Source organism: Scyliorhinus canicula, chromosome 11 (assembly GCF_902713615.1).
Source record: "Scyliorhinus canicula chromosome 11, sScyCan1.1, whole genome shotgun sequence".
Taxonomy (NCBI): domain Eukaryota; kingdom Metazoa; phylum Chordata; class Chondrichthyes; order Carcharhiniformes; family Scyliorhinidae; genus Scyliorhinus; species Scyliorhinus canicula.
The window spans coordinates 95,204,483-95,228,592 of NC_052156.1; the positions used below are offsets into that span (position 1 = coordinate 95,204,483).

Sequence of the window (24,110 nt, forward strand, 5' to 3'; positions counted from 1 at the left end):
GCGATCTGTCTTGGGGGCTCCTTTTTATACCCCAAAGGGGCTTTGCGCCCTTCTGGGCGGGCCTTGAACTTGGCCCCAATTAATTGGACCATGTCCTAATCATTTGTATTGATTTCTCCAATAAAGGGGTCGTTGCTTGATCGCTGGGCGGGTCTTAGGTGACCGTTGGCCTGCCTTTGTTTTAGTCTCCACTGGCACCAAGGAGTCTGCTCTGGTACCGATTGCTTAAATGTTTCTCTTTTGTGCCCGGAGATAGCTCATTACTATACTAATGACTTGTAGTATCAGTTTTGTCTGGGAGCTGCGAACTCCAATCCACAGGCAAACCTTGTACCTGCTTGTTTTCGTAGCACTGTCCAATTTTCCCTTTACTCTTTGCAAGTGTCCATTTTGAAATCGGGACGTGGCCACCCCAGGTGGCTACAGCACCACCATCACTCTTGCTCAAGCTGCTGTCTCTTTCACGTTGCACTCCTTGTCCGATGAGTCATAAACCAGTCCCACCAGAGGAGTATTACATTCCTTCAGTGCTCATGCATCTTTTGCCATCAAACACCAGACAATTTGGGTGGGGAAAGACCGTAAAATTCATCATGAGCACGAGCCGTCAAATGTGCGAACACTCACTCCATGGCTGCCACCAGAAGTCCCAACACTCTTTTGCTTCTTACTCCACTTCTGTATTTCTTTATGCTGGTCCCCATCCCTCATTTAAACCCACCACAATATCAGTACTGAACCTCTCTGCGAGGACCTTGGTCCGAGTCCACATTGGACAATATTTAAGATTCTGAGGGGGCTTAACAGAGTAGATGTTTAAATGAGGTTTTCTCCCATGGGGAAATCTGGAACTTGGCATAGTTTCAGAATAAAAGGGGCTCTCCTTACGGTAATTGAGAAGATTAGGTATAATTCTGAGTGTCATGAATCTTTGGAATTCTCTACCCCAGCAGGAATGAAGGAAGAATTGTTGAATGTATTCAAGGTTACGTTAAACAGATTCTTCAGCTTCAGGAAAGTCCAAGATTATGCAGAACGGACAGGAAAGTAGGATTGGGGCTAAAATCAGATAAGGCATGATGTTACTGAATGGTGAGAAGTTCCAGGAGCTTGATGGCCTACTATTTCTTCTAACTAGATTCCGTGAAACCTTGATAGACCTTGGGATGGGGTGGGGCTCCTTCTGTTCAGGTTCCAGTACAATAATATTAGATATTGGGTTCAAAATATTGAATGATTAACTAATTGCTCATATACTGGTCAATTGGTTAGGCCTCATTTGAAATATTTGGCCACATTTTGGTCCCCTACAAGATTGATAAGGTGTGAGGAAATGTTCAGAGGACCGATGGGGAACTGATTTTGAGTGAGATGCTTTCTGTCACTCCAGAAGTGGAAACTTAAGAGGAAATTTGATTCTGGGCATTCAAATAACAAAAACTAGACTGTTTCCATGTGAATAGACTATTTGAACTAGGGAGGAGGACTAAGGACCCGTGTATCGGTTATGTTGCATAGAATCAGGTTAGACATTGGGAGTTTTTTCTATTTGCTGCGGGTTATCAAACTCTGGAACAAATTGCCACTTTGAGCGTATTCACTGCAGACAGAGATGGATGAGGTCCTGGCTGAACACAGCTTGGTGGCTTGGGCGGTGTGTCTCATGGAAATACTCCTGTAGGTATTGGACAGGACTTACCCAAATGCCTTACCCTGAATTGGCCCATGGGTCTTTGTGTCTCCCAGGAGGCTGCAAAACTACTGGAGGGGCAAATGGGTCATAATATTCAGCTGCGTCAATATACAGAACGTGAGGTTGAAGGGTAGGATTAGGGTGGCGTTACTTATATGGTGCAGAGTGAAGCGGCGACATTGGATCTGGGGTGGGTGGGGTGCAGTTGAGATGGATGTCTGGAGGATGACATGGAGTTGAGCAGAGATATTGGATCTGAGGTGGTCTGTTAGGATTTGCTGGTGGAAGCGAATGAGATGGAGAAGATGCTTAAATTCACCTACAAGGAGGGAGTAATTTTATTTGACTGTAAAACATTGGGAGTAATGCTGTCAAAATAAGATTGTTGATTTAAAGTTATTCCACACCTATTTTGCTTAATATCTACACAAATATATTTAAAAGCTCCCACATGCCTAACTATTGGTATCACCCCATAAGAAATCATCAAGATGCATCATGAAGATGCCTGAAAGCTTTTGTTATGATCATGATAGTAACCTATTCGCAACAAAAATAATATCTTCTGGAAGCATAACTCCAGGGGCTGGTTTAGCTCACTGGGCTAAATCGGTGGCTTTTAAAGCAGGCCAGCAGCACGGTTCGATTCCCGTACCAGCCTCCCCGGACAGGCGCCGGAATGTGGCGACTAGGGGCTTTTCACAGTAACTTCATTGAAGCCTACTCGTGACAATAAGCGATTTTCATTTTCATTTTTCAGACCCATAGACACATTTCTGAAAAGAATTGCCCGTGCAGAAACACAGCTTTCATGTTGATTGATACGCTCCCATGCATATGTGGCCAAAAGAGCGAAAATATTTTCAGGCTGAGTCTACTTGAACATCTTCTTCAAAACCCCATCCTCTGCTACCATGTTAAATGCTGGAAGCCGGGTGATGAAGGATGATACTGGAATCAATCTTGATCCAGTTTTGCATTTATTTCTGAGTTAAACATTACAAACATGCACATCTGAACTCCACTATACCACAGTTTCAAGGAGTGTCTTTTTATGCGGGTTAAAGTGAACCCCCAGTTAGATCCCAACTCAATGCCTACAATTAAACACAACATGTAGGCTGGAAACATTCCGGTTAGACACCAACTGTGGAGGGAAACGGTGTTAACGTTTCAGATGTGAGAATTGTAAAAAAATAAATAAATTCATTCTTTGGATGAGTGTGTCTTTGGCAAGACCATCATCCGTCCTAAGCTACCCTTGAGGAGATGGGTCGTGAGCTGCTTTCTGAGTCGCTGCGACCTGGAGTCAATATGGCCCCACATTGCTGATTAATAGGGAGTTTTTGGATTTGAACTCAGCAATGATAAAGGATCTGTGCCACATGTCAATGTTGGGAGCTGTGTGACGTGGAGGTGGTGGTGTTCCCATCTGTCTGGTGCCATTTTCCTTCTGTGTACCAGAGATCAGGGGTTTGAAAGACACTGTTGAGGGAACCTTCATAAATTACTGCAGAGCATCCTGTGGGGTGGGGATTGCCAATCTGGGATCTGTGGGAAGGTTTCAAAGGGTCAGCTGAAAATAGCTATGAGAATGTGTACAACACAGGCCTTGTCCAATCCACCTGGGCCAGCTGTCGGCATTCAAACAGCAGAACCATTCAATTCAGTAAAAACTGGGAATTGAAGTTTGCTGCTCTCTCAGGCACAAGAAGACACTCCACTGCAACTCTATAGTGCGCCCTTCACCCAAGCCCTAAACATTCAGGCTGCACATCAGCCCAAGCCTGCATGAAACCCAAGTCTTGCTATATATGGGCAGAGATTGCTCCTGGAAGTAAAAAAATTGCGAATGGAGCTGAGCACAGTAAATTACTAGCAAACATGCTCACTCCTTCCTGACCTTATGAAAATCGCTGTTCAATTAGGTAATGATGGTTGGACCAAGGTCTCTGCCCTAAGGAATTTCTGCAATGTCCAGGGTCTCAGATGATTATTTCCTATCAAGATTTTCAGATGTGCTAGGTACGACTGCATCCAGTGGAGAATTTCTCACCTGATCCCCATTGACTTCACTTTTACAAGGACTCTGGGGTGACACTTTCAGTTGAGTGCTGCCTTGATGTCGAGGGCAGTCACTCAGATCAACTGGAATTCAGCTCGTGTCCATGTTTGGACAAAATTGTAAGAATTCAGGAGTTGAGTGGCCCTGGCAGAATCCAGATTGAGTGTCAGCAAGTTATTACTGAGTAAGTGCTGCTCGTTAGCGCTGCTTATTACTTTGCTGGTGATCAAGAGTAGACGGATAGAGGGGGTAATTGGCTTTGTCCTGTTTTCTGGGCAGTTTTCAAATTGTTGGGTAGATGCCAGTATTATAGCTGCACTGGTCTACAACTTGGCCTGGAGCACTGCTGGTTCTGGAGCACAGCAGTGATCCTCAGCACCATAGCTGACATGTTGACAAGATCCAGGACACTTTCTGATGGCACATGAACTGAACTGAATTGGCTGAAGTCACATGGGGACCTTTGGAAGTGCCCATCGAGGAATGGACACCTGGAGAAAATGGTTGCAAATGCTTTAGCCTTGTCCTTTGCACCCATTATTGAGGATGGCAATATTCTTGGAGCCACCTCCTGACTGGTCCTTAATTGTCCTCCAACATCTGTAACTAGATGTGGCTGGACTGTGTCCTGCCTGGCAAATTAAATGGTTATTTATTTGATAGCCTTATCTTGATTAAATTCACTTTCATTTTCCATAAAATTGTTCACATTTAACTGCTGCCAGTACCGTACCCAGTCTGGTTCAGTAATCTTCTATTTTAAAGAGGCTAGGTTTCTTTACTAAATCTATAGATTTAATTTGGTCATCGTCATTATCTGTCCATTAATTTTGCATTTACATCAGTTTGTTATGTTAATTCATGCTTGGAACCAAATGCCCCGAAGTAAATATATGTAATCTGGATCTAACTAAATCAATAGTGCAATAGATTTTTAAATATCAATATATGTGTTTATATATTATAGACCCTAAATAATGATTGTATACATATGCAGTACAATCCTGAAAGTAAATATGCAGTAGTTAAGGGACAGCCTGAAAGGGTGATGGAGGTAGAGTCCCTCAAAACAAGAAGTATTTAGATCTGCACTTGTGATGTCAAGGCATACAAGACAATGGGCCAAGTGCTGGAAAATGGGATTATTGTGGTTAGGTGGTTCGGTGGCACAGTGGTTAGCGCTGCTGCCTCACGGCGCTGAGGACCCAGGTTCGATCCCGGCCTTGGGTCACTGTCCTTGTGGAGTTTGCACATTCTCTCAATGTCTGCGTGGGTCTCACCCCCACAACACAAAAAGGTGTGCAGGGTGGGTGGATTGATCACGGTAAATTGTCCCTTATTGGAAAAACAAAATTGGGTACTCTAAATTTAAAAATCAATGGTTGTTTGTGACCACGCAGACGTGAAGGGCTTTTTCTGTGTTCTAGACCTCTGTGACTCTAACTCCTTCTATTGTTTCCAAGACAAATCTACAAGATCTTGTTCTGCAGTCGATTGACCGAGCAATAGAAGCTATTCATAATTCAGCGATCAAAACTGGTGGGAAGTACAACCTTCAGCAGCGAGAAGTCCTACAGTAAGTCTCCGCAGTATGCAGTAGTGTGAGTGTGACGAACAACGGTGTGCGCGTGACGAACAACGGTGTGCGCGTGACGAACAACGGTGTGCGCGTGACGAACAACGGTGTGCGCGTGACGAACAACGGTGTGCGCGTGACGAACAACGGCGTGCGCGTGACGAACAACGGCGTGCGCGTGACGAACAACGGCGTGCGCGTGACGAACAACGGCGTGCGCGTGACGAACAACGGCGTGCGCGTGACGAACAACGGCGTGCAAGTGACAAAGAATGGCGTGCATATGACGAACAACAGCGTGCGCGTGATGAACAACGGCGTGCGCGTGACGAACAAAGGCGCGCGCATGACGAACAACGGCGTGCGAGTGACAAAAACGGCGTGCATGTGACGAACAACGGCGTGCTAGTGACGAACAACGGCGTGCTAGTGACGAACAACTGTGTCGCCAACAGCAGGTGTTTTGTGTGCGTGTGTGTGTGTGTCTTAACGGCAGGAGTTTAGAGTGTGTCTCTCTTAATGGCAGTGGTTTAGTGTGTGTGTGTCTCTCTTAACAGCAGGGATTGTGTGTGTTTGTCTCTAACAGCAGGGGTATTGTGTGTGCGCGTGTGCGTACGTGTCCTGTGCAGGTGTCCCCTGCGGTCATCTCCCTGAAAAACAGATATACCGCTTTGGATACTGTTGAGGGAGATGGCTCACCAGGGGAAGGCAGCAGCAGCCAGGTTCATGGCACCGACGCTGGCTCTGCTGCGCAGCAGGGCAGGAAGAAGAATGGTAGGGCTATAGTGATAGGGGACTCGATCGTAGGGGGAATAGACAGGCGGTTCTGTGGACGCAATCGAGACTCCAGGATGGTATGTTGCCTCCCTGGTGCAAGGGTCAAGGATGTCTCGGAGCGGCTGCAGGACATTCTGGGGGGGGGGGGGGGGGGGGGGGTGAAACAGCCAGCTGTCCGTGGTGCACATAGGCACCAACGATATAGGTAAAAAAAACGGGATGAACTTAAATTGAGGGGGTAATAGATATAGGACAGAGGTCAGAGGTGGGTTTTTTTTACGCAAAGAGTGGTGAGGCCGTGGAAATGCCCTACCTGCAACAGTAGTGAACTCGCCAACATTGAGGGCATTTAAAAATTTGTTGGATAAGCATAGGGATGATAAGGGCATAGTGTAGGTTAGATGGCCTTTAGTTTTTTTTTCCATGTCGGTGCAACATCGAGGGCCGAAGGGCCTGTACTGCGCTGTATCGTTCTATGTTCTATGTTCTAAGTCCTACAAGCTGAATTCAGGGAGTTAGGAGTTAAACTAAAAAGTAGGACCTTAAAGGTAGTAATCTCAGGATTGCTACCAGTGCCACGAGCTAGTCAGAGTAGGAATGTCAGGATAGATAGGATGAATGCGTGGCTCGAGAGATGGTGCAAGAGGGAGGGATTCAAATTCCTGCGGCATTGGGACCGGTTCTGGGGGAGGTGGGACCAGTACAAACCGGACGGTCTTCACCTGGGCAGGACTGGAACCGATGTCCAAGGGGGAGTGTTTGCTCGAGCTGTTGGGGAGGGTTTAAACTAAGGTGGCAGGGGGATGGGAACCGATGCAGGAAGTTGGAAGGTAGTAAAACAGGGACAGAAGCAAAAAGGAAGTAAGGGGGAAAGTGCACGGCAGAGAAGACATAGTCAAAAATCAAAAAGGGCGACAGTACAAGTACAGTGACTGAGGGAGCTCAGTGAATAGGCCCAGTAATACTAAAAGGGAATAAAACTGGAGATGTTAAGAATTCAAAACAGAGGTAAAAAAAAAATAACATAAGTGTACTTTACTTGAATGCTCGTAGTATTCGGATAAAGTAAATGAGTTGAATGGCGCAATTCATCGTGAATGATTATGATTTAGTGGCCATTACTGAAACGTGGTTAAAGGATGGTCACCGACTGGGAGTGAAATAGTCCGAGGGTAATCAAACTATTTGGAAGGACAGAGTGGATGGTAAGGGAGGTGGTGTAGCTGTTATTTAAGGATGACATCCGGGCAATAGTAAGGGATGACATCGGTGCTATGGAGGATAAGGTTGAATCCATTTGGGTGGAAATCAGGAATAGTAGGCGAAAAAGTCACTGATAGGAGTAGTCTATCGGCCACCAAATAGTAACGAGATGGTGGGGCAGGCAATAAACAAAGAAATAACTGATGCATGTAGAAATGGTACAGCAGTTATCATGGGGGATTTTAATCTACATGTCGCTTGGTTTAACCAGGTCAGTCAAGGCAACCTTGAGGAGGAGTTTATAGAATGTATCCGCGATAGTTTTCCTAGAACCGTATGTAATGGAACCTACGAGGGAACAGTGGTCCTAGATCTTGTCCTGTGTAATGAGACAGATTGATTCATGATCTCATAGTTAGGGATCCTCTCGGAGGAGCGATCACAATATGGTGGAATTTAAAATACAGATGGAGGGTGAGAAGGTAAAATCAAATATTAGTATTTTGTGTTTAAACAAAGGAGATTACAATGGGATGGGAGAAGAACTAGCTAAGGTAGACTGGGAGCAAAGACGTTATGGTGTAACAGTTGAGGAACAGTGGAGAACCTCCCAAGCGATTTTTCACAGTGCTCAGCAAAGGTTTATACCAACAAAAAGGAAGGACGGTAGAAAGGGGGAAAATCGACCGTGGATATCTAAGGAAATAAGGGAGAGTATCAAAATTGAAGGAAAAAAGCATACAAAGTGGCAAAGATTGCTGGGAGATTAGAGGACTGGGAAATCTTTAGGGGGCAACAGAAAGCTACTAAAAAAAGCTATAAAGAGAGTAAGATAGAGTATGAGAGTAAACTTGCTCAGAATATAAAAACAGACAGTAATGTTTTTACAAATAGTGGCTAAGGTAATATTGGTCCTTGGAGAGGATGAGAAGGGGAGTTTTAATAATGGGAAATGAGGAAATGGCTGAGGAACTGAACAGGTTTTTTGGGTCGGTCTTCACAGTGGAAGACACAAATAACATGCCAGTGACTGATAGAAATGAGGTTATGACAGGTGAGGGCCTTGAGAGGATTGTTATCACTAAGGAGGTAGTGATGGGCAAGCTAATGGGGCTAAAGGTAGACATGTCCCCTGGCCCTGATGGAATGCACCCCAGAGTGTTAAAGAGATGGCTAGGGAAATTGCAGATGCACTAGTGATGATTTACCAAAATTCACTAGACTCTGGGGTGGTCCCGGTGGATTGGAAATTAGCTAATGTGACACCGCTGTTTAAAAAATGGAGGTAGACAGAGAGCGGGAAATCATACGCCAGTGAGCTTAACTTCGGTAGTAGGGAAGATGCTGGAATCTATCATCAAGGAAGAAATAGCGAGGCATCTGGATGGAACTTGTCCCATTGGGCAGACGCAGCATGGGTTCATAAAGGGCAGCTCGTGCCTAACTAATTTAGTGGAATTTTTTGAGGACATTACCAGTGCAATAGATAACGGGGAGCCAATGGATGTGGTATATCTGGATTTCCAGAAAGCCTTTGACAAGGTGCCACACAAAAGGTTGCTGCATAAGATAAAGATGCATGGCATTAAGGGTAAAGTAGTAGCATGGATAGAGGATTGGTTAATTAATAGAAAGCAAAGAGTGGGGATTAATGGGTGTTTCTCTGGTTGGCAATCAGTAGCTTGTGGTGTCCCTCGGGGATCCGTGTTGGGCCCACAATTGTTCACAATTTACATTGATGATTTAGAGTTGGGGACCAAGGGCAATGTGTCCAAGTTTGCAGATGACACTAAGATGAGTGGTAAAGCGAAAAGTGCAGAGGATACTGGAAGTCTGCAGAGGGATTTGGATAGGTTAAGTGAATGGGCTAGGGTCTGGCAGATGGAATACAATGTTGACAAATGTGAGGTTATCCATTTTGGTAGGAATAACAGCAAACAGGATTATTATTTAAACGATAAAATATTAAAGCATGCAGCTGTGCAGAGAAACCTGGGTGTGCTAGTGCATGAGTCACAGAAAATTGGTTTACAGGTGCAACAGGTGATTAAGAAGGCAAATGGAATTTTGTCCATCATTGCTAGAGGGATGGAATTTAAGACTAGGGAGGTTATGCTGCAATTGTATAAGGTGTTAGTGAGGCCACACCTGGAGTATTGTGTTCAGTTCTGGTCTCCTTACTTGAGAAAGGACGTACTGGCACTGGAGGGTGTGCAGAGGAGATTCACTAGGTTAATCCCAGATCTTAAGGGGTTGGATTACGAGGAGAGGTTGAGTAGACTAGGACTGTACTCGTTGGAATTTAGAAGGATGAGGGGGGATCTTATAGAAACATATAAAATTATGAAGGGAATAGATAGGATAGATGCGGGCAGGTTGTTTCCACTGGCGGGTGACAGCAGAACTAGGGGGCATAGCCTCAAAATAAGGGAAGTAAATTTAGGACTGAGTTTAGGAGGAACTTCTTCACCCAAAGGGTTGTGAGTCTATGGAATTCTTTACCCAGCGAAGCAGTTGAGGCTCCTTCATTAAATGTTTTTAAGGTAAAGATAGATAGTTTTTTGAAGAATAAAGGGATTAAGGGTTATGGTGTTCGGGCCGGAAAGTGGAGCTGAGTTCACAAAAGATCAGCCATGATCTCATTGAATGGTGGAGCAGGCTCGAGGGGCCAGATGGCCGCCTACTGCTCCTAGTTCTTATGTGTGTCTCTAACAGCAGGGGTATTGTGTGTGTGTCTTTTCACAGCAGGGGTATTGTGTGTGTGTGTGTGTGTGTCTCTAACAGCAGGGGTATTATGTGTGTGTGTGTCTCTAACAGCAGGGGTATGCTGTGTGTGTGTGTCTGTACCAGCAGAGGTATTGTGTGTGTGTGTCTCTAACAGCAGGGGTATGCTGTGTGTGTGTGTCTGTACCAGCAGAGGTATTGTGTGTGTGTGTCTCTAACAGCAGGGGTATGCTGTGTGTGTGTGTCTGTACCAGCAGAGGTATTGTGTGTGTGTGTCTCTAACAGCAGGGGTATGCTGTGTGTGTGTGTCTGTCCCAGCAGAGGTATTGTGTGTGTGTGTCTCTAACAGCAGGGGTATGCTGTGTGTGTGTGTCTGTCCCAGCAGGGGTATTGTGTGTGTGTGTCTCTAACAGCAGGGGTATGCTGTGTGTGTGTGTCTGTACCAGCAGAGGTATTGTGTGTGTGTGTCTCTAACAGCAGGGGTATGCTGTGTGTATGTGTCTGTCCCAGCAGAGGTATTGTGTGTGTGTGTCTCTAACAGCAGGGGTATGCTGTGTGTGTGTGTCTGTCCCAGCAGAGGTATTGTGTGTGTGTGTCTCTAACAGCAGGGGTATGCTGTGTGTGTGTCTAACAGCAGGGGTATTGTGTGTGTGTCTCTAACAGCAGGGATATGCTGTGTGTGTGTCTGTACCAGCAGGGGTATTGTGTGTGTGTGTGTCTCTAACAGTAGGGGTACATTGTGTGTCTCTCTTAACAGCCGGGGTATTGTGTGTGTGAAAAATGAAATTAAAATCGCTTACTGTCACGAGTAGGCTTCAAATGAAGTTACTGTGAAAAGCCCCTAGTCGCCACATTCCGGCGCCTGTTCGGGGAGGCTGCATGGGTATTGTGTGTGTGTGTGTGTGTGTGTGTGTGTGTGTGGTTGTCTCTAACAGCAAGGGTATTGTGTGTGTGTCTCTACCAGCAGGGATATTGTGTGTGTGTGTTTAACAGCAGGGATTGTGTGTGTGTGTCTAACAGCAGGTGCATTGTGTGTGTGTGTGTCTAACAGCAGGGATTGTGTGTGTGTGTCTAACAGCAGGTGCATTGTGTGTGTGTGTGTCTAACAGCAGGGATTGTGTGTGTGTGTGTCTAACAGCAGGTGCATTGTGTGTGTGTGTGTGTTTAACAGCAGGGATTGTGTGTGTGTGTCTAACAGCAGGTGCATTGTGTGTGTGTGTGTTTAACAGCAGGGATTGTGTGTGTGTGTCTAACAGCAGGGATTGTGTGTGTGTGTCTAACAGCAGGTGCATTGTGTGTGTGTGTGTTTAACAGCAGGGATTGTGTGTGTGTGTCTAACAGCAGGTGCATTGTGTGTGTGTGTGTTTAACAGCAGGGATTGTGTGTGTGTGTCTAACAGCAGGTGCATTGTGTGTGTGTGTGTCTAACAGCAGGGGTATTGTGTGTGTGTCTCTACCAGCCGGGGTATTGTGTGTGTGTCTCTACCAGCCGGGGTATTGTGTGTGTGTCTCTACCAGCCGGGGTATTGTGTGTGTGTCTCTACCAGCCGGGGTATTGTGTGTGTGTCTCTACCAGCCGGGGTATTGTGTGTGTCTCCAACAGCAAGGGTATTGTGTGTGTCTCCAACAGCAAGGGTATTGTGTGTGTGTGTGTCTGTCTCTTAACAGCAGGGGTATTGTGTGTGTCTCTTCACAGCAGGGGAATTTGTGTGTCTGTGTGTGTGTGTATGTGTGTGTGTCTCTCTAACAGCAGGGATATTGTGTGTGTCCCTTAATAGCAGGGGTATTGTGTGTGTGTATGTGTGTCTCTAACAGCAGGGATATTGTGTGTGTCCCTTAATAGCAGGGGTATTGTGTGTGTGTGTGTATGTGTGTCTCTAACAGCAGGAGTATTGTGTGTGTGTGTGTATGTGTGTCTCTAACAGCAGGGGTATTGTGTGTGTGTGTATGTGTGTCTCTAACAGCAGGGATATTGTGTGTGACCCTTAATAGCAGGGGTATTGTGTGTGTGTGTGTATGTGTGTCTCTAACAGCAGGGGTATTGTGTGTGTGTGTATGTGTGTCTCTAACAGCAGGGGTATTGTGTGTGTGTGTATGTGTGTCTCTAACAGTAGGGATATTGTGTGTGTGTGTATGTGTGTCTCTAACAGCAGGGATATTGTGTGTGTCCCTTAATAGCAGGGGTATTTTGTGTTTCTGTGTGTCTCTTTTTCTCTTAGTAAATATTTTATTGAGGCATTTATAATTTTAACATTTTAAACATTCGAAATAACAGAGCGGTCCAGCACACGCAAAATCCAACAGTAACATACCCAACATCCCTCCTGCCCTAACCTCCGAGCTGCCTAATATATTAGATGCCCTGCCCTCATTATTCACTACCTCCCCCCCCCCCCCCCCCCCACCCCCGCCGTCCTGCTGACGGTTAGTTTTCCTTAAAGAAGTCGATGAATGGCTGCCACCTCTAAGTGAACCCCTGTAACAAACCTCTTAAGGTGAACTTAATTTTCTCTAGCCTAAGAAACCCTGCCATGTCACTGACCCACACCCCCGACTTTGGAGGCTCCGAGTCCCTCCATCCCAGCGAAATCTGTCTCCGGGCCACCAGGGAGGCAAAACCCAAAACGTCAGCCTCTCTTTCCCCCCCCCCCCCCCCCCCCGGGTTCCCGGATCTTCCGACACTCCAAATATTGCCACATCTGGACTCGGAGTCACCCTCCCTTCCAGGATCTCTGACATGACATCTGCGAATCCCTGCCAAAATACCTTCAGCTTCGGACACGCCCAGAACATATGTTCATGATTCGCCAGACATCGCCCATACCTGTCCTCCACCTCCTCAAAAAACCTACTCATCCGGGCCACAGTTATATGAGCCCTATAGACCACTTTGAATTGGATCAGACTGAGCCTGGCACACAACGAGGATGTATTGACTCTTTTCAGGGCCTTCTCCCACAGCCCGACTTCTGACTCTTCCTCCCACTTCCTCTTCACCTGTTTGGGACCCCTTCCCACTCCATCATTTCCTTTATATATCCGAGACCCTCCCCTCCCCAATTCCTGTTTCTGACATCACCTTATCCTGTAGTCCCCTTGGAGGGAGGCGAGGGAAGCTTGGAACCTGCCCCCGGACAAAGTCTTGTACCTGCAGGTACCGGAATCTGTTCCCACCCGGTCACTCAAACTCCTCCTCTAGCTCCTCCAGGCTCAGGAAACCCTCCTCAATGAAGAGATCCCCCCCCCCCCCCGAGAAAACCTGAGATTATCACAGATCGGTGACCATACCAACGCCATCTCCAATCTCATGTGCTGCCTCCATTGTCCCCACACTTTCAGGGCTGCCACTACCACTGGACTTGTGGAGTAACGAGCCGGCGAGAACGTCAGAGGTGCCGTTAACAGAGCCTTCAGACTCGTGCCTCCACTTCACCCTCGGGACTTTTCCGGCCCATATAAAACCCGAGATCGTCGCGTTCATCTTCCTAAAAAATCCCTTGGGATAAAGATTGGAAGACACTGAAACACGGACAGCAATCTCGGGAGGACTGTCATTTTCACAGTCTGTACCCTCCCCCATCAGTGTCAGCGGGAGCACGTCCCACCTACGGAAATGCCCTTTCATTTGCTCAATCATCCTGCCCAAATTTAGTTTATGAAGCTGACCCCAGTCCCTTGCCACTTGAATCCCCAGGTACCTAAAACTCCCTCCAACCACCTTGAATGGCATCTCCCTCTGTCTCCTCTCCTGCCCCCTTGCCTGGATCGCAAAAACCTCACTCTTGCCCATATTCAGTTTGTAACCTGAGAACCAGCCTAATTCCTCCAGTAATCCCATAATTCCTTTGATTTCCCCCCAACGGTCTGTTATATACAGGAGCAAATCATCCACATAGAGCGAGACCCTATGTTCCACCCCCCCCCCCCCCCTCACTATCCCCCGCCAAATGTTCGATGCCCTCAGCGCCATTGCCAAAGGCTCTATGGCCAGGGCAAACAGCAGTGGGGAGAGTGGACACCCCTGCCTCATCCCCCTGCACAGACTAAATACTCTGATCGAACGCGGTTGGGTCCTTACATTCGCCACCGGTGCCTGATATAGCAATCCACGAATCCCTCCCCGAACCCAAACCTTCCCAGGAGATCCCACGGGTACTTTCACTCCACCCGATCAAAGGGACGTCAGGTGTCGTCCCTTCACAATTCCCACCTGGTCCTCCCCTATTAGCCCCGGAACACAATCCTCTATGCGCGTGGCCAAGGTTTTTGCCAGCAATTTTGCATCTACATTTAACAGGGAGATTGGCCTATACAACCCAAAGCCCGGATCCTTACCTCGCTTCAAAATAAGGGAGATCGATGACTGCGATAACGTTTGGGGGGTGCACTCCCAGCTCCTTGGACTCATTAAAAGCCTTTACCCAACAATCCGGAAAAAATGTTATAGAATTCAACCGGGTATCTGTCAGGTCACGGGACCTTATCCGATTGCATCGCCCCCAGTCCGCCTATACCCTCCACAGGCCCAATTGGGGCTCCCACTTCCTCCACCAACTCCTCATCTGTCGTCAGACTCTCCACCCCTCCCAGAAATCGCTTCACACCCTTCTCCCCGGCTAGGGGTTCCGATTTATACAATCCACTGTAAAATTCCAGGAACACATCGTTCACCCCCGCCGGATCTAAAACCACTTTTCTCCTCTGTATCTCTTATTTCCCAATCCCTCTCGCCACCTCCTGTTTCCTCAGCTGATGTACCAGCATCCTACTGGCTTTTCCCCCATACTCATAGACAACAACAAAGAAAAGTACAGCGCAGGAACAGGCCCTTCGGCCCTCCAAGCCTGCGCTGACCATGCTTCCCGCCTAAACTAAAATCTTCTCTACTTCCGGGGTCCGTATCCCTCTATTCCCATCCCATTCATGTATTTGTCAAGATTTCCCTTAAACGTCACTATCGTCCCTGCTTCCACCACCACCTCCGGCAGCGAGTTGCAGGCACCCACTACCCTCTGTGTAAAAAAAACTTACCTTGTACATCTCCTCCAAACCGTGTCCCTCGCACCTCGCACCTAGTAATTGGTTAGACCGCCCTCTTTATGCTCCTCAGCTGTCCCTCCACCTTACCTGTGGACAGGAGCCCAAATTCCAGCTGCAGTCTCTGCCGTTCTTTCAGAAGCCTGTCATCCGGAGACTCCGCATAACTACTGTCCACCTGTAAAATGTCACCTACCCGCCTGTCTAACTCCACCCACTCAGCCTTCTCCTTATGTGCCCGAATTGAGATGAGTTTTCCCCCCCCAACAACCGCTTTCTGTGCCTCCCACACCACCCCAGCCGACAGCTCACCTGTGTCATTGATCTTTATATATCCCCGAATGGCCTCCCTCACCCACTCACAAACCTCATCCTCCGCTAACAGCCCCACATCCAACCTCCATTGCAGCCGCTGGGCCTTTCCTTTGCTCACTCGCAGGTCTACCCAGTGTGGGGCGTGTTCTGACACCACTATTGCTGAATATTCAGCATCTGCCACCTCAGTCAGTAGCGTTTTGGTCAACACAAAGAAGCCTATCGGGAGTACACCTTGTGCACATGGGAATAGAATGAAAACTCCTTACTCCTTGGGATCCCAAATCTCCACAGATCGGACCCCACCCCCATGCGTTCCATTAACCCCCGCAGCTCCTTTGCCATCGCTGATACCTTCCCAAACCTGGAACTTGACCGGTCCAGCCTTGGATCCAGGACCATGTTGAATTCTCGCTCCATAATCAATCGATATGAATCCACGACTGGGATCTTGCCCAGCACCAGTCTAACAAATTCAATGTCATCCCAGTTTTGGGTATATATATTTACCAATACCATGGCCATCCCCTCCAACTTTTCACTAACCATAACCTATCTACCCCCGGGTCCGCCTCTATATTTTCCGCCTCAAATGCCACCCGTTTATTGACCAGGATTGGCAACGCCCTCGTTTTAAAGTCTAATCCCGAATGGAACATCTGCCCAGCCCATCCCTTCCTTAACCTAATCTGATCCCCCACCTTCAGATGTGTCTCTTGCAGCATGGCCACATCTGCCTTCAGTTGCCTCAAGTGCACGAACACACGGGCCCTTTTGACTGGCCCATTCAGTCTCCGAACCTTCCACGTGACCAGCCTGGTCAGGGGAACCCCACCCTCTCCCCTGCCGATCAACCATAACCTCTCCTAGGCCAGTCTGCGGCCCCTGTCCCGCCCTCTGGCAACTATTGTCATCAACCCTCCTCCTCCTCCACCTTGAAAGTCCCCTCTCCGTCAGCAATGCAATCCCACTCCCATCCCCTCCGCCACATCAGTCTTCAGCTCACCCCCCCCCCCCCCCCCCCCACTTTGCTTCTGTGAACTAGCCCGCCCAGCTAGCCTGGCGGCCCCCGCCCATGGCACCTAGCATCTTACTGGTTTCTTCTCCCCCCCCCCCCCCCCCCCCAGTGCAAACATTCAAAATAATCTAAACAAAGGCAAGAAGTAAAAACAAACGAACCATCATTCCCAAAGTCTGAACCCAAAGACTCCTCCCCCCTCCTCCCTTAACAAAGAACTATGTCAGCCTAACCCCAAACAGGACCGAAGAAATATAAAGAAACAAGCAAAACCCCTGAAATAAATCCGAACAATGCAAACCCAAAGTTTTACAAAACATAGTTCAGTTCTCCTCAGTCAAAGTTCAAGATCCTCCTTCCCCGTCAGTCTATTCTCCTTCATGAGGCCTGCTGCCTCCTCTGACGACCCAAAGTGCAACTCCCGGCCCCCATAGGCCAGCCGGGTACAGTAGTCTGAACTTTATGCCCTTTTTGTACAGGGCCGACTTGACCTTATTAAAGCTCGCCCTCTTTGCGAGCTCTGCTCCCAGGTCCTGATACACCGAGATCTCAACATCTTCCCACGTACATCGACTCGTCTGCCTGGCCCACCTCGTAATGCGTTCCTCATCCAGGAACCAATGTAATCGCACCAACATCGCCCTCAGCGGCTCACCCCCCCCTGGGGCTTGCTCATCAGTGCCCTGTGGGCCCCATCCACCTCCAACGGTCGATTAAATGCACCTTCCCCAAGCAGCTTCTCCACCGTCATCCCCACATAAGCACCAGCATCCGATCCTTCGATTCCCTACGGCAGACCCACGGTCCGGAAGTTCTGCCTCTGAGAACAATTTTCCAGGTCTTCCACTTTCTCCAGCAGTCACCTCTGCTGATCACATAGCATCCCAATCTCTGCTGCCATAGAGGTGGACTGGTCCTCATACTCTCCCGCCGGCTCCTCCAACCTCTGGATCGCCTGTTCCTGGGCCGCCAGTCTTGTCTCCACGCGGTCAACCACTGCCTTGGTCAAGTCCACCGCCCGGGCCAGGCCCTCAACACTTTAATTCCATTCCATTGGCCCTTCCATTGTTGGATAAACTTCTCATTTAAGAAGCTCACCAATTGGTCAATCGACCACTGAGCTGACGGGGTCTGACCCACTTCGTCCGCCATCTCCACGCGCGTTGTCCACTCCTCACTCACCACCACCACCTGGTCCGTTCTTTTCCGATTTCTTCTGGGCTGCAGCTCCATAAACTCGGGGTCCCTTTCATCTGTTCTTGCTTCTACACCTTTCCTCTACAAAATTTCTGCAACAATCCGGCATAAAGGCCACAAAAAGACCACCATGAGCGGAGCTGCCAAATGTGCGACCGCTCACTCAATGGTCGCCACCGGAAGTCGTGTGTGTATGTGTCTCTAACAGCAGGGGTTTACTGTGTGTCTCTAACAGCAAGGATATTGTGTGTGTGTGTGTGTGTGTGTGTATAACAGCAGGGGTGTTGTGCGTGTGTGTCTCTAACAACTGGGGTGTTATGTGCAGTGTCTCTAACAGCTGGGGTATTGTATGTGTGTGTGTGTATTAACAGCAGGGCTTGTGTGTGTGTCCCTTAGCAGGGATATTGTGTCTGTGTGTCTCTAACAGCAGAGGTATTGTTTTTGTGTGTATGTGTCTCTTACCAGCAGAGATTCTGTGTGTGTCTCTAACAGCAGGGTTTTTTTGTGTGTGTCTCTCTTAACAGCAGGGGGTATTGTTTTTGTGTGTATGTGTCTCTTACCAGCAGGGATTGTGTGCGTGTCTCAACAGCAGGGGTTTTATGTGTGTTGCTGTCACCAAATGCCAGCTGTGTACACGAACCGGAAAGGAATTGCTCGATTGCTGGGAGATAGCTCAGCAAATTCCAAAGATTGTTACAAAAAGCAGTGAAATCTCTGATATGTCTTGATGTGAGCTTTTAGATCAACATTCTGCAGCCCAACAAGGAAGGAAGCGTGTTGGATCCAGTTTATAGGAATTGAGTTTGGGCTGGTGGAGTGCATTGCACTGGAAGATCAGCACGCTAGTAGTGACCATAGCATAATCATGGAAAGTGGCCAGAAAATATCAAAGGTAGAAATGCTGAACTGGAGAGGAGCTAATTTAGGATGGGTCTACGATAGAGATTGGGAAAAGATATTTCAGGTTAAGGCAGTAATGGAGAAATGGAAGGAGTTTAGGAAAGGGATAATTCCGGCTCAAACTTGACTGATTGCTTAGAAAGGAAAGGATGAAGCACCCAAGCTAATGTTCAGGAATAACAAACAAAAGCTTAAATCATACTGAGAAGGGAAGCTGATGACAATGTTAGGAGCAAGATTCAGTTCATAACCAGCATAAAGAATCGATGACGGGATTTAAAAAGTTAATATGTAAAGCGAAGTGAGGTTACAAGACAATATTAGCAAGCAACATTAAATTAAATCCGAAAGCACTTAATAAAGCTTTGCGACACCCTGAGCGAGCTCACGGTCAATTCAAGCCCCCCTCGTCCTGGGCTCGCAACAGAAGTGAATTAACAACAAATTCTTATTAACCTATGGAGATTTTGGACCTAGACTGCTGCAATGAGATGCAGACATCATATTTATAAATACAAACATTAACAAACTATTTATTAATGACAAGAGGGAAAAGATGAATATATGAAGTAATAACAATAATAGGAAGTAATGTTTTAACAATCTACCTCATTTCAAAACCCACCCTTCACCCAGACCCACACAAGGCAGACACACCCGATGGGTATGGGGGGGGGGGGGGGGGGGTGGGAGGTTTAAACTGAAAAACAGGTTGATAGTTATGACATTGTTCTTTGCTGCCGACAAAGTTCTTTGTAGCCAGCAATCTCCTAATCATGTATCGAATCTGAAACTGCAGGTTATAGAAAACTCTCTAAATCAACAGGTGGAGAAAGAGATTCAAAGCTGCCTTGTGCCTGGAACTTTTCACAGCACGCACCCAAAAATAAAATGACACTTCACAAGAACCGCCTTCTTCTGAAACTTTCTGCCTGGCCCCACCAATCACAGGCCCGAATAGGAAATTGTACATTCCGATTGGCTGATTGCCAGTCTATCAAATCATCATCACCGGTTCTATCATGGAACCTAAAGGGGATGTCTCGGCTTAAACCATCACCAGAAGGGTTCCAGCTCTGCCTAGGATCTGTAGTTTAAACAGACATCTCAGATGGTGTAGCAGCGTTGTAGCAGCTTAACCAGAAGGCAGGGAGGGTATACAAAGGAGAACACAGGACAGACAAAAAGGGTTTTACAATAATTTTTAACAAAAGGTAGAACGTGTAATTGGTTAGCTGGAGAAAGAATTGGTGTATTAAAGACCCAAAGGACAATGCTCATTCAGCAGCAGAGAATATGGCTAATGTATTGAATGAGTACTTTGCGCCTGTATTTATGCAGAGAGAAGTTTGGTTTGTGATAGAAAAAGAAGGCATACCAAAAAGATTAACATGACTAAAAACTGGTAAGTGATCCAGATTGTGGCTAAAAGAAGCAATGGTTGAAATAGCAGAGGAATTGGTCACAATCTTTCAATATTCTTGGTATACAAGAGCAGTGCTGTAGGACTGGGATGATTGTTAATGAAAGGGGAGATTGATAAAGCAGGAAGCTGCCGGGCAGTCAGCCTGAGCTCAATGGTGGAGAAGTGTTTGGGAACCATTGTAAAAGACAAAATGAATTTCTGTTCGGAAAGACATGGAGATCCAGCCTGGACTTCCTTTAAAAGAAAATGATGTCTGACGTCTTGATTAATTAGTAATTTAGGGATTGATCAAGGTTGCGCGGTAATGCGGTATTCACCACTGACCAACACTGCAGCACCTCTCCTTTGACTGCACATTCCAAACTTGAGATCTCTACTATCTAGAAGGACAAGGGCAGCAGATGCACGGGAACTCCAAGCCAGCTTGGAAAAATATCGCTGTTCCTTCATTATCGATGGGTCAAATTCCTGGAACACTCTCCCTAACAGCACTGTGGGTGTACCAACACCATATTGACTGACTGATGTCCAATAACAATCCTGGAACTCTCTCCCTAACTGCACTTTGGGTGTAACTCCACCATATAGATTGCAGCGTTTCACCACCTTCTCAATTAATTAGATGAGCAACAAATTATTTCCTGGCCAGTGGCAGACCCAGTGAAATATATATTTTTTTAAAGCATACATGGATATGGATCTTCAGATGATGGGTAATTAGCTATAGTTCTCAAAGGAATGTAGACATCTTTCTCAATTATACAGAGAGCGAGAGAGACTGCTTGTGAAGCAGCACTCTGCAAGCATGAGGCAAGACAGGCCTCTATGAACTACCACAGCCTGAATTTTAAAAGCAAACCACAAACAGTTAAGGTGGCTGTTGAAAATCCTATGACTTTCGGCATTTGGACTGTGGACCGTATCAAGACTCTGGCAAAAACCTAATTAAATATGGACATAGGGAATGACTTCCGGAGGTGACAATGAGGGAATAGGTCACACATTTGGTGGCTACCGCTCTGGCTAGACATTCGGACCTCCTTTCCCCCCTCTCTCTTCCCCCCCCCCCCCCCCCCCCCCCCGGCTTTTTTTTTGCATTTTTAAGCGCCGGACTTGAAGAAACAGTGAACAAGTGTTCGCTGCATATATTGGTTTATGGAACAGAGAGCCCGGAGGGATCGAAAGGGAAGAAACAAAAAGAAAGGCTCGAGCTGGGTATTGGCTGCAGCAGCGGACAAGATGGCCGGTGTCCAGACCCTGAGGTTTCGGCCCAACCATCAACGGAGGTGCTGATGCAGGTCATCCGGGAAGGCTTAGCCAGACAGAAACGGGAATGTCTGGATCCGATTAAGGAAACAGTGGAGAGGATGGAGCGGAGGTGAGATGCCCAGGACCAGATGATCCAGAAACTGGAGAAGGCGCTAGCTGAACAGGAGGAACACCAGACTGCTGTGGAGATGGAGGTGGGGATGCTGAGGGACCAGCAAAAAAGGCTGCTGGAACAGGTAGAGGATTTGGAGAACAGGTCCCGTAGACAGAACCTAAGGATTGTTGGCCTCCCAGAGGGGGGTTGAGGGGGCTGATCCCGGGGAGTTTGTGGCGAACATGTTCCAGAAGCTGCTGGGAGATGGGGCTTTCCCCCAACTGTTGGAGGTGGATCGGGCGTACAGAGCGCTGGCGAGGAAGCCGCGGCAGGGAGACCCCCTCGGGCAATGGTGGTCAGGTTCCACAGGTACCTGAATAAGGAGCGTGTTCTCCAGTGGGCCAAAAGCATGTGGAGCTGTAAGTGGGGCAACAGCATTATGCGGGTGTACCAAGATCTAAGCATGGAGGTGGCCAAGAGGAGGGCAGGCTTTAATCAAGTCATGTCGATCCTGTTCAAGAAGCAGGTTAAGTTTGGTCTATTGTATCCGGCGCGACATTGGGTTACGCATGAGGACCAACATCATTACCTTGAGTCGCTCGAGGACGCTATGGAGTTTGCCAGGAAGAAAGGACTGGTGCTGACTTGATAACATTCTGCTCTAAATTTGAGAAACTCTTTTTCCTGTTCGTTTCAAATGGTGTTTGCACGGATTTATTTGTTTATTCGTTTTTGTTCTTGGCTTTTCGCTTCGATAATTGTGTTTTGTTTAAGAAGGGGAAAATAGTTTAAAAATTACTCTATTTCGGTGAGTTTTCTGTGTTGTGAGGGGGATGGTGGTGGGGATTTTTGACTTTGTATTATTTTGAGTGGTATTACTTTGATTTGTACTATGGCGAGAGTTTGGCTTTGTTTTTCTTTGGTTGGCGTCTGTTTCTTCAAGGGGGCAATTGTCAGGGCTGGGCTGAGGAGGGCGATGGTTTTGATGGGCGGGGTTAGGGCAGGTAGGCAACAATAGGTGGGAGACATGCTGGAGCCGCGGGCCCCGAGGCAAGCTGTGTGAGCTAGTCTGCGGGAGCACATTGGGGGGTGTGTATACAATCAGATCAGGGATGGGGTTAGGTTACAGAGTGTTGTTGCTGGGGGGGGGGGGGGGGTTTGCTTGGCTGACGAGGGAGGGATTTGATTTTAGAAGCGGAGAAGAGGTCGGGGATGGGCGCTGCCAGGATCTGGGCTACAGAGATGCGGGGCATGGGCTGGGGGCAGGCCCAGGAAAGGGGATGGCTGACGGCAAAGGGGGGGGGGCATGGTGCCCCCCAACCAGGCTGGTTACGTGGAACATTAGAGGGCTAAATGGGCCGGTGAAGAGGGCAAAGATGTTCACTCATCGTAGCGCTCTAAAGGCGATCGGGATAATGTTGCAGTAGACGCACCTGAAGGTAACGGACCAGATTAGATTGAGGAAGAGCTGCGTTAGTCAGGTATTCCACTCAGGGCTGGATACCCTAGATACCGGGGGGGGGGGGGGGGGGGGGGGGGGGGTTGTGATCCTGGTGAACAAGTGGGTGCAGTTTGAGGTGGGGAATATTGTTTCGGACGGGGGAGGTCGCTACATTATGGTTAGCGGCAGGCTGGAAGGGAGGAAGGTGGTCCTGGTCGACATATATGCGCCACAGTGGGATGACGCGGATCAAGGACTTTTATTGCAAACTCTATAGCTCGGAGCCCCTCGCGGGGCCGGAGGGGATGAGATGCTTCTTTGACGGCCTAACATTTCCAAAAGTGGACAGGGAGCTAGTAAAAGGGCTGGGCGCCCCGATCAGAGTTGAGGAGATATTAGAGGGTTAAAGGCCATGCAATCAGGTAAAGCCCCGGGGCCGGATGGGTACCCGGCAGAATTTTATAAAATGTTCTCCAGGATATTGGGGCCGTTGCTGGTCAGGGTTTTTAATGAGGCAAGGGACAGAGGGGTGCTACCCCAGACCATGTCGCAGGCTACCATCTCCTTGATTTTAAAACGGGACAAGAACCCGGAGTTGTGTGGGTCTTATAGGCTGATCTCCCTTCTTAATGTGGATGCCAAACTGCTGGCAAAGATCTTGGCCACTGGGATTGAGGTTTGTGTGCCGAGTGTTATTAGGGAGGACCAAACAGTGTTCGTTAAAGGTAGGCAACTGGGGGCGAATATAAGAAGATTGCTCAATGTGATCATGATGCCCCCGGAGGGAAAGGAGGTGGAGATAGTGATGGCTGTGGTCGCGGAGAAGGCATTTGACCGGGTAGAGTGGGACTACTTATGGGAGGTGCTGGGACGGTTTGGATTTGTGGTGGGTTTCATCGACTGGGTCAGGCTGTTATATCAGGCCCCGGAGGCGAGTGTGAGGACAAACAGGATGACTTCTGACTATTTTAGACTGTACCGTGGGACAAGACAGGGGTGCCCCCTCTCCCCACTGCTGTTTGCGTTAGCTATAGAGCTGGCAGTTGCTCTGAGGGCTTCAGGGGGTTGGAAGGGGCTGGTTCGGGCGGGGGGGGGGGGGGGGGGGGGGGGGGAGGGAATGGAGCATGGGGTTTCATTGTACGCAGATGATCTACTGTTGTACGTTTCGGAACTGATGGACGGAATCATGGCAACCCTGGGGGAATTTGGCCGGTTTTCGGGGTACAAATTGTGGATTTGTGCATTGTGGATAGCACAATTGCTTCACAGCTCCAGGTTACAGGTTCGATTCCGGCTTGGGTCACTGTCTGTGCGGAGTCTGCACATTCTCCCCGTGTGTGCGTGGGTTTCCTCCGGGTGCTCCGGTTTCCTCCCAC

General features: G+C 48.0%; 1 protein-coding gene across 1 annotated transcript in view; it reads left to right on the top strand.

Annotated features, from left to right (window-relative positions):
• The window catches only part of LOC119973775 (NCK-interacting protein with SH3 domain-like), a 226,907-nt gene that overhangs the window by 61,949 nt on the left and 140,848 nt on the right, over positions 1-24,110 (top strand). Inside the window, exon 6 of the mRNA XM_038812198.1 lies at positions 5,222-5,334. Coding sequence (XP_038668126.1) covers positions 5,222-5,334 — 113 coding nt within the window. The remainder of the gene's footprint in view (positions 1-5,221; positions 5,335-24,110) is intronic.